The sequence below is a fragment of the Aulonocara stuartgranti genome, assembly GCF_965226115.1.
Source record: "Aulonocara stuartgranti genome assembly, chromosome: 16".
In the NCBI taxonomy this organism is placed as follows: domain Eukaryota; kingdom Metazoa; phylum Chordata; class Actinopteri; order Cichliformes; family Cichlidae; genus Aulonocara; species Aulonocara stuartgranti.
Window position 1 is genome coordinate 19686253 of NC_138952.1, and position 10749 is coordinate 19697001.

Here is a 10749-nt window from a genome sequence, read left to right on the forward strand (position 1 = left end):
AAAACCACAGTGAAATGCAATATTTCTCATTCTGTTTTTTTTTCTTTTCTTTTTTTAAATAAACTAATGTACTCATGAATGCTTCATCCTGGATTATGTTTGCTTTTTGATCCTCATTGTACTGGACTTGAAATGTTTGCACTTTGAGGAGTTGCATGCAGTATTTTTTTATTTCCATATCAGGGATCAATTACATGGGCAGGTTTTAATGTTTACAGTTGGTGAGTCCTGTTTTGTATCTCTGAGTGCAAAGAGGAAGTCATTTGTGGTCCTCATTCTCACAATAGGCTGTTGCCTTGGCGATTATCAAAGTAAAATTGATTGCGACAAAATCTCATTGCTAAGGATCAGCCTCAGTGCTGTGATGTTTCCTCTCTCTGGGAGCGACAAATCTGGGAGCAGTGGGTGAGAAAGTCACAAACATTATGGTTAAAATAAGACTCGGAGAGACCAAGCTGAAAATATATCTTTTATATCAGTGGCATAGCTCAGAAAGGGACTTCTCTGATACACTCATGATCAAGCTTAATTAATTATATATTGTGAATCAATGGAAAATAAGCTAATTATAGACACAAACATATACACTATGCTTAAGATGCCATACTAATCACCACCAAAATATCTGAATGAATGAATGAATAAAGTGGCCATTTGTATAATATTGATAAAGAAGATTGTAGGACTGTATTATCCATTCATCCATCCATTCCACTTATTCTTATGAGAGTCGTGGGTGTATACTAAATAAGAATGTAGTATCAGGGATGGGACAAAAAATCAGCCCGGGCATTTTGACTAGTGACCGGCCCACCATGGTATTATGGGAAAAGCCATAGAGCCTTTATAATAAACTTAAACCTACACCATCCTTCCTATTCTGGTATTCTAAACAGTACTTAGCAAAAATATAAAACAAACTAATTTATAATTACATATACTAACTAATAGGGTTGCCAAAAAAATAGGGAACCATCCCCCCCCCTGCCTCAAGATGCTTAACTGACAAAACCGATTTTAATTTAATGCATGTATAAAACAAATGCACAGAAATCTATTATTTTTCTCCAGTAATTGAATAGATTCAACATCTTTCTTCAACAGAATTGCAGACTGCACAGATACCTTCCCAAAGGAAAGAATACTATAACTTACAATAATGCATTTCTATACATTTTACATCAGATGAAAACTTTGGTTGTAAGATAATTATTTATTAAAAGCTAAAGACTTTAAATGAGAATAAGAAAGAAAAGTATTTCTTTGTGCAGCCATATGGCCTTTGGTTGCCTGCTCATCCCAGCTGGTTAAACCAGTGCCCTACTTTTAAACACCTTTAAACTAATATTTTCTTGGATTTAGTCCAAAAGGGTCCAAAGTTCTGTTGTTTTATTTTATTTCTGTTTTGTTTTCTAAAATAACATAAATTTACTCCAGCAGCATGTACACAGGCAGATGAGTGACAGAGCGGTGGTTGTAAGCAAACTCCCCTGTGGAGGTTATTATTTATTCGGGTGTGTAACTTAGGAGTTAACCCACTGAAAGACAAACTGTCATTGTATGATATGTTGAAACCTCCCTTTGTAAATGAAAGATAATCCTCAGAGTTTACACAAGACAATTTGTTGTGCGTGCTTCGCTTTCTTATTGGCAGGATTTAATCAGGAGCCACTAATGATGCAGTTCTCTTTGAATACATGTCAATGAAGCTAAACAGTTTCTAATACACTTTTTATTATGTTTCTAATTTCTAGCTATCAGTTGGAAATTACTTACAGTCATGGAGATTATTGTGTAGAATACCATCAGTATTATGTTTATGTTTTAGGAGATAAATCAGCTTTAGTGTAAGAAAAACGAAATACTTTTTTAAAGCTCATTTACATTGTTTAGTGTTTTTTGGTGTTTGTTTTAAACAACAACAACAAAAAGATTTATTCCAAGCAGTTCATGTTAACATCACATTAAAAAGTGTGCTTTTTTGTTTCGAATCAGATAAACATCTGACAAAAATAGCTGGTTTAGTTAAACTGTTTGGTATTAAACGCTAGTAAAGTAATCCAATGAATGTGTCTGAATTTGCAATTTTGAAAAAAGTTAGATCACCCCTCTTACTTTTCAAATTGACGTTCAGCTTTTGTTCAAAATATTTTTAAAGTGCATGAAGATTCCTAAAGTGACTGATAATAAAACATATTTTAAAATGTCTGTTTTGCCTTTTCTTGTATTAGAAAATGTAACTGCAACTGCAACACCTAAGAAAGCATTGAAAATCATTACCTCAAAAGAATGAAGCACCCTCAAGTAAATAACTTTGTTAATTAATAATTGATTTGTTAATTTTTTTGACTTCATGTTTAAGGAAATAATAACCTGTTAAATTAAATACATAAATGAAAATTATTTTTTGTGATCTTTCATTATGCAATCAAAGCAATATCATCAACATCATATGACCACCTTAACCTGAATGTAGGAAATAAACCACGCAAAATTTGTGGGAAAGTGTCTGAATCCTAAAAAAAAGAATACATAAATAAACACATTATAAACAGTAGTTTTAATAATATTTGATGAATGAATGGATTTTGTCCTTTAATAATATTATTATAATCACAGATTTATCTCATTTTAAGATTACTGTTGAAATACCGTTTTGTTTTGTTTTTTTAATTATATCTTATTTGGAATGGACAAGAAAAATCCATCAACCTAGCAATATATGAATAACATGAAAACAGAGTCCCTCCAGGTTTTTAGAGTTAAGTCCAGGACAGCAAATGATATGATATTCAATGACTCATATAACATAAGGATAGAACACATTATATGGAGAAAAGTCTGCAAACTTTGTGTCATCATATTGAAATTATAACATAGTTTAACTTAAAAGTATTCAGAAGTAATTTCAGCTTGGTGGAATGATGTTGTTATGTCCGCTCAGTCATAGAAACAGGTTTCAGAGCAGAGTTGCATTCATGACTGCGACATCAGAATATCTCTCCTTTTATCTTGGGGTGACTGTGTGAGCATGTACTCGTCTCCTTGAAACAAATTGTCAGTTTCAAAAGAAACAACAAAAAATGAAAATCAAGTAGGAAAACCCTACATTTATAAAATTCACACAGTACTCTAGAGGGCATTTTTTGGTAGTGTTCTAATGTCCTATTTTCTGGAAGGGAGCATGAGGTTGCTTCTGTTTCCTCAGTCACATTAACCCCCAAAAAATGCAGCCCAAACAGCTGATAAGTTTACACACTGTTGGGGTTCTTTTTATCTAAGGCAAGAGAGGGTCTCAGTCCCAATCCAAATTGTCACTCATTTACTGCCTCAAGCAGTTAAAAAAAATGATGTATATGGATTTCTTTCCCATTAAAAAAAACACAGTCTGCAGGAGTTTGCTGTAGCCAATTTCCGGAAGACACGTAGCCCTAATTTGGCAGTAAAAAAATATATAAACAAGAATGTGCTTCTCTCTGATTGGTCAAAAAACCATTGGGGAGGGCCATAGTTTAGACTTAATCCCCTGTATTGGCGCACAGGTTGATCCTAACCTCTTGGCGCTCTTCTTCTACTCCATTGGGTGCAGCTTCACTGTCTGACTATCTCTTCTTACGCACACACACACACACACACACACACACACACACACACACACACACACACACACACACACTGGCTTGCCTCTCCTTTACATGTTATCTAGTTTCTAGTTTCGTACAGCAGAGGCATATGCCTGAGGCAGCTGTTGAGAGCTATCGAGCTATTGTTTGTTTGACCTCATCCTGGTTCACTCCCACATTCCTGCAGACAGGAAGTTTTAGGTAGTGAACTGTTGGTGTACATTTGCATTAGCAGAAGTAGACAATGAAAGTAGGAAATACCCGCAAACTGGCATTTCTCGTTATACAACGTCAACAAAGCAAATGAATAATGCTTTGTGAACAGACCAGTTTCTGTCTTCAGAACAGTGTGTATGTCTATTAACTCTCAACAACGTTCCTGCATATGAGTTGTTTAGAAGTCATCAATACATTTTAGCTACAGATAATAATGTGGATTATACAGTGATACATTCACATTATGCCATAACATTGTGATACCTAGACTGTCTGTTAAATGGCTGTTTACAAACTGACATGGAGCAGTGTAATACTTAATGTTGCTCTTAACTACTTAATATAATACTTAGATAAAGGATCTTGTTCCTCGAACCAGTAATCATACAGGTGTGTATTGGTGTTACGCAAGAGCCTTCCAAGCTGGTCAAAAGTTAAATAAATAGACAATTAATGTGAGCACCCTACAGCAACTTTCAGTCAAAAAAGTTGATATTTATATGTATCACAAAATTGGAAATATATTTTTTTTGTACACATGTGTAATTTAGTTACACTCAAGATCAGAAAAGGCAAACAGGTATTCACGAAGCCTTAGGACGGTTAGGAGTCTTTCGCAGGCAAAACAAAGGTGTGGAGAAAAAAAAGGTGTGGCTGCCTCACAGGTAAGAGACGTCACACAATGCCATGGTTACTCGCTCAGCCTTAGAACAGTCATAGGATGGGCTGTTAATCCCTGGAAAGCTTTAACACTGCTTGGTGTCTGCTCTAGTCTGTTCCTGTGAAACAAAATGCCAGCGTTGACATGAATTTTTCAGCGAAACAACATCTCCTCAGTTTTTTCTTTGTATAACTGGACAAGGGGAAAAGCTTACATTTTTAGAAAACTGAATGTTAACATCCAATGAAGGTATGTAACCTTTTTAAATGCATTTTTGTCTCTCATGTCTCTCAAATAAGGGAGTAGGAAAGCAAACGGTCACTAGTTGAGAGATATTTCTATAGAAAATTTGAATAAATATGAAGCTAAAATATTACTTTAAGGTTTTATCCATTTAATGATTCTGAGGGATCCTGAGGGATCATTAAACTGATAAAACAGCCCGTGTGAGGTAATGGCACTCTAATAACTTGCATTTAATAATTGGATGAATTGATTTGTTTGAAAGCAAAACCACTGACAGAAAGATATCTCAATACCTTATCTCTCCTCTTAGCCAAGAAATGGTGGAAGGTGTGAAACCAGCAGAGGATGGGAGGTGGTGCAAGTTTTCCCGGAACAAGTATTTCGTCTTTATTCTGGTATTTGCAGGTCTGTTCCTGATTTACAACAGAAATACAATAATACCAGATGAAAACCCAAAAAAGTGGATGCAAAATCAATCAGCAAATTTGTTGAATTTCTTCAGTGGTCAGAGACTAAACATATCCTCACTAAACACTACAACTAATGACAACTCCACTTCTCAAAATACAACTGTACCACCAACACCTGTTCCTTACGTGTCTCCTGGACCATATTTAGTTGAATACCCCCATGACTACCAGTACATCATAAATGAGCCACAGAAATGTGAACAGGAGAACCCATTTGTGGTTCTGATCGTTCCTGTGGCCCCAAACAATAGGCAACACCGTGACATCATCCGCAAAACCTGGGGGAGTGAAAGTCTTGTCCAGGACAAAGTGGTGAGGCTGTTCTTTTTACTGGGGCTGCACACCGGGGAGGAGGTGGAGCAGGTCCAACAGCAAGTACTTCAGGAGAGCAAAGAGCATCACGACCTGATCCAGAGCAACTTTGTGGACTGCTACAAGAATCTCACCATTAAGACCATGGTGATGCTGGAGTGGCTAACTGCACACTGCTCCAGCCCCTCTTATGCTATGAAGATTGATTCAGACATGTTTCTGAATGTACATAATCTTGTCAGTATGCTCTTGAATGCTCAAAAAGCAAACTATATGACTGGGCTTGTGGCAAGTGGCGGTACAGTACTGCGAGATCCAAGCTCTAAGTGGTACCTGCCTCATGACATTTATGCTCCGCCACAGTACCCCCGCTATGCTCTGGGCCTGGGCTACATTTTGTCTTTAGACCTCCCAAAAAAGCTCGTTGAGGCATCCAGACATGTTAAAGCAGTTTACATTGAGGATGTGTATTTAGGGTTGTTAATGCAGCACCTGGGCATTCCTCGCACTGACTCCCCAAACTGGTATTACTTCCATGTATTTCCTTTGCCATATAATCGATGTGCCTTCTCCAGGATAGTAGCCACCACAACTGATCCAAACACTAACCGTGAGCAGATTTGGAATGACTTTAAAAACCCAGGCCCATACTGCTAACCATAAACTGAAAAAATAAAATAAAAATGCAACATGAAACAACAGGGCAGACTTTCCATGACTCTTTAAAAAAATATGTATTTTTATATTCACATATAGGCTATTATGATACTCATGTAAAATCCCCTAATCTCAAATTTTATTGAAACTGAACTAGTATTGTTCCACTGTATATTTAAACTACACAGTTTATGTAGTTTATTATTTAAAGAGTGACATTTTACATATCTGAGTCTTTGTTAATTAAGTTTAAAAACTGTCAAAGTGAAAACGTGCAGTCACACCCGTTCTTAACACTACAAAACGTGCAGTCACACCCGTTCTTAACACTACAAAACGTGCAGTCACACCCGTTCTTAACACTACAAAACATGATCCCTGACTGTGTTCTCAAGTTACAGTCCTCTCTGTGTTCACAGTTTCTGGGAAATGCAAGGTACACAGAAACCGATATCCTTAAGCATATTGACCTTACAGTGTATTAAATGGATATTTTGCAACATGTCAGTGTATGATAGAATTTATTTCTCACTGCGATTAAGAAGTTGAGAATTTTCCAAGGTGCATGAATAACATTATAAACAACCTCTACCTTTGACGTCTGTTGCATATGTCCTATCAAACGGTACCCATGCATCAATTATGGGAATATACATAACATAGGGAGTGAAATATATTTATCCCTGTGGCCCTAATTTTTAATTACTTTTTAAACTTTAGTGTAGAAAATTATTTCAAACATGAGATTTCTGTTGATGTGTGTAGAAAATAGTTTAAGGCTTGAAGGATGTTCTTCTTGCTTTACTCCTTCTGTTCATGTTCTAGGCCTCATCTTTACTTACCATACTGTATATATAGAGGAAGTGATGTCTTCCAAAAATCCCCCTTTTTTAACGCCTGTCTGAATGTTTCTTGCACTAAAAGACAGGCTAATATCAACCAGGTCACCACTGACATATCTAGAGTTTTTGTTTTAAAGGTTTTGTTTTATGTTTAATAAATAAACTGTCAGAAATTCCACTTACATTTTTATGAACTTTTGGATATTTAGTGATACGAATAGGATAAAACATTAAAAAACGACTGCTGCCTACACTTACCTTGGATGTTTTGAAATGTTTTTTGCACCTGGGCTAAAGACCGCTTGTGGTTCTGTACAGTAAATACAATTTTTTTTGTCAAAAGTATTTTTATTGAATTATAATATATAATTAGAATATAACTTTAACAGGTACATTATGAATACATTCCATGTGTAAATATGGTTTTATTATTATTATTATTTTTAAAGGTTACAGGGCAATATTAGTTTAAAGTAACTTCTATGAAAACAGGGTTTTTTTCTGTTATTACCACTTAGTTCCAGGCCTCGAGGGCCGGTGTCCTGCAGGTTTTAGATCTCACCTTGGGTCAACACACCTGAATCACATCATTAGTTCATTACCAGGCCTCTGGAGAACTGCAGGACATGTTGAGGAGCTAATTTAGCCATTTAAATCAGCTGTGTTGGTTCAAGGACAAATCTAAAACCTGCAGGAACACCGGCCCTCGAGGCCTGGAGTTGCCCACCCCTGAGTTAGACAAATATTTACAACTGCTGACTATTACATTAGGCTCTTCTGAATATCTGTCTACATTATGCATGCGTGACCAATAACTGCTTAATGTATTTTAAAGTAAAGCTGTACATGAAGGTACTGAATAGATCTTCTTATTTACATTTACAATTCTGACATGTGAAGTGTGTAACAGTGAAAATCTTAGAAAGGTTAAATGCAGACACTTTGTGGCTATTTTGTACGCCACAATTAAACAACGGGATGAAATGGAACGAGTTGAACCTGTATGTCGACTGATTTGTGTGTGCAATAAATAGCTGATACAGCTAAGTTTTAGGAAATGTGTCTGTTATGTGTTTTTTTTTTTACATGTATGTGTGTACTTTCATGGCTCTTTCATCATCCACTTACCTTTCATCTGGAACTCAGTTATGTTTTTGTAAAATTTGCCAACAGCTGTTAAAAATATCTCTTTTCATTTTAAATAGAACAAGACTTAATTGATTAATATGGCAATGTTATCTACAGACACCCACAGTAAGTTAACCTTGTAACTTAGTTGCAGCAGGTCATACAATATTACAGTTGTGGTTACCTTGTTCTCCTTAGACGTTTCCACAGATGAAATCCAGAAACAGCTGTGAGAATTGGCTCAGAAAAATACACGGAGGTGTATTTTCTCATATGTAGCACACAGCAGGATACAGTTAAGTTAATACAAGTTTTCACAACCACTGACAAGGACCTTGTACTTTTGATTATCAGCTTCCAGCAAACTAAGTTGGGGGAATGGGAATGGTATTCTGTAATGTACATGCATGTTAAATTTAACTTTTAAAATAAAAACAGAAGATTTGCTCCTTCGTAGGGTCTCCCAAGGGAAAATGGGCCTGGCAAAGCGTTTTAGAGATGAGAGAAAGATCAAGGGAACATTTAATCATTGTAGGGGCTCACCATGGAGCCAGGCCTTTTCTCTCTGCTTCATTATGTATCAGTGGTTATTGGGGGACCACGACACTGCTTCGAACTTACAGGTCAACTATGTACAGACAGTTTTCAGTGTTTCACACTCAGATTTTTCATCCATCTCCTCTGCTCTCCTTCCTTTTTTTGCTCAACGTCACAGGTCCCACCATTCTATTAAGATCAAATTGGGAGTGATGACTTGCAGCTGTGGCAGCCAGACTCTCCTGACTCCAACCCTGAACCCTCTGCTTCACCTCTCCCCTGCTGTTGAGCCGCAAGCCACACCCGGTCACCACACTCTGCTTTGTGGACTTTTCTTTCTTTCCCCTCTTTCTGTAAGGCCATTTCTTTGTTTTTGTCTTTGTCTTTGTCTGCTTGTATTTTGCCAAATGGGTCATTGTAACCCTGGGCCAATGGAAGAAAAGATTCTACTCCCTGTAGTAAAACAGTCGACTCAGTAAACTCTTCTTCCTCCTAGCATTTTTCCCGCTCGGTTGCAGGGTCCGCTTTTCTGCAAAGTCGTCTCCACTTGGGTCGGTCAAGGGCGTCGGTCAGATCGGCTTCGATCTTCTTCACGTCGTCCTTGATTCGGTCCATCCATCTCCGCTTTGGTCTGCCTCTAGGTCGACGTCCTTGGGGGCTGAGCCGCAGTGCTGTTCTCACCACTGAGTTCTCATCGCTCCATACCACATGTCCGTACCACCGCAGCCTCGCTTCTTGCATCTTATCTGTGATTAGCGCGATTCCCATCCTCTTTCTAACGTCGGTGTTCATGACATGGTCCCATCGTGTTAGGCCTAGGCACCATCGCAGCATCCGCATTTCCATCGTGTGAAGGGCTTGTTCGTGCTTTGCGGTGGCTGGCCAGCACTCGGATCCATAGAGGGCGACGGGGCGCACTACACTCTTGTAGATCTTTGACTTGAGGCGATTGGGCATTCTTCGGTCACACAGGACGCCGGTGACTTGGCGCCATTTCATCCACGCTGCGTTGATCCTGGCTCGTACATCTAGTAGGATATCGCCGTCATTGCTGATCATCGATCCGAGGTATTTGAAATGAGGTACTTTCGCCAGATCTTCTCCATCGACGCTGATCGTGCCGTCGGTCTGGGGGCCAGCCTCTAAGTATTCGGTCTTGTTGGTGTTGAGCCTCAGGCCGAAGTCAGCTAGGCGAGTCTTCCACTGCTGCGTTTGGTATTGCAGTTCTATTCGCGATTCATCGGCCAGGAAGACATCGTCGGCGTAGAGAAGTGTCCAGGGATGGGGTGACTGGAGATCCGCCGTCGCAGTGTCCATGCAAAGGATGAAGAGCAGCGGGGAGAGTGCCGAGCCTTGGTGGACGCCCACATTGATGTTAAAGGGCGGCGATGTTCCCACTGGGCTTCTGACCACGCTGGTGACTTGTCGGTAGAGGAGCTTTGTCCAGTTGACGTAGGCTTCAGGAACTCCATGTGATCGCAGGGAGTGCCAGATGAGGTCGTGTGGGACACGGTCAAACGCCTTTTCCAAGTCGAGGAAGGCCATGTGGATGGTCTTGGACTTCTCTCGGTGCTTTTCCAAAAGCAGGCGGGCAGCATGGATGGCGTCCGTCGTGCCACGCCCCCTGATGAAGCCACATTGGTTGGGCGTTAAGTTGACGATTTCTCGCATCCTGGCGTTGATGATCCGTTCGAAAACCTTCATGGTATGGCTTAGGAGTCGGATCGGGCGGTAGTTGGAGCATTCAGCCACATCGCCTTTCCCTTTCCAGATGGGCACCGTTATGCTGGTTGACCAGGCTGCTGGGACGGTCCCGTCTCTGATGATGCTATTGAACAGGCTGGCGAGGACTAAGGCGCCTTGGCGCCCGAGCAGCTTCCAGACTTCGGCTGGTATGTCGTCTGGTCCGGTCGCTTTACCATTCTTCATATTTTTAACGGCTGTTTCCACTTCCTTGATGGTGATTGGTGGGACAGGTCCTGGGACGGGCGGGGCACTGTGGATTGGCTGGTGAGGGAACTCCACGTTGCAGATATCGGAGAAATACTCGCTCCAGC

The 10749-nt window shown here is 39.4% G+C and overlaps 1 protein-coding gene across 2 annotated transcripts; it reads left to right on the forward strand.

Annotated features, from left to right (window-relative positions):
* Positions 1–4558: 4558 nt before the first annotated feature.
* On the forward strand, positions 4559–8085 carry LOC309690652 (beta-1,3-galactosyltransferase 1-like). 2 transcript variants are annotated; one of them, XR_014271773.1, is made up of 3 exons: positions 4559–4749; positions 5057–7128; positions 7495–8085. XR_014271773.1 is itself a non-coding variant. In XM_082507857.1 (2 exons), the coding sequence occupies exon 2, from the start codon at positions 5064–5066 to the stop codon at positions 6183–6185; it is 1122 nt and encodes a 373-aa protein (XP_082363983.1). In that variant the 5' UTR covers positions 4559–4749; positions 5057–5063; the 3' UTR covers positions 6186–8085. The 2 variants fall into 2 exon arrangements, 1 of the variants encoding a protein (XP_082363983.1); XM_082507857.1 differs by having other exon boundaries at positions 5057–8085.
* Positions 8086–10749: the final 2664 nt, after the last annotated feature.

Bases quoted from the DNA above. Each gene is read 5' to 3' on its own strand.
- LOC309690652 (XM_082507857.1), top strand. From the start codon at position 5,064: ATGGTGGAAGGTGTGAAACCAGCAGAGGATGGGAGGTGGTGCAAGTTT.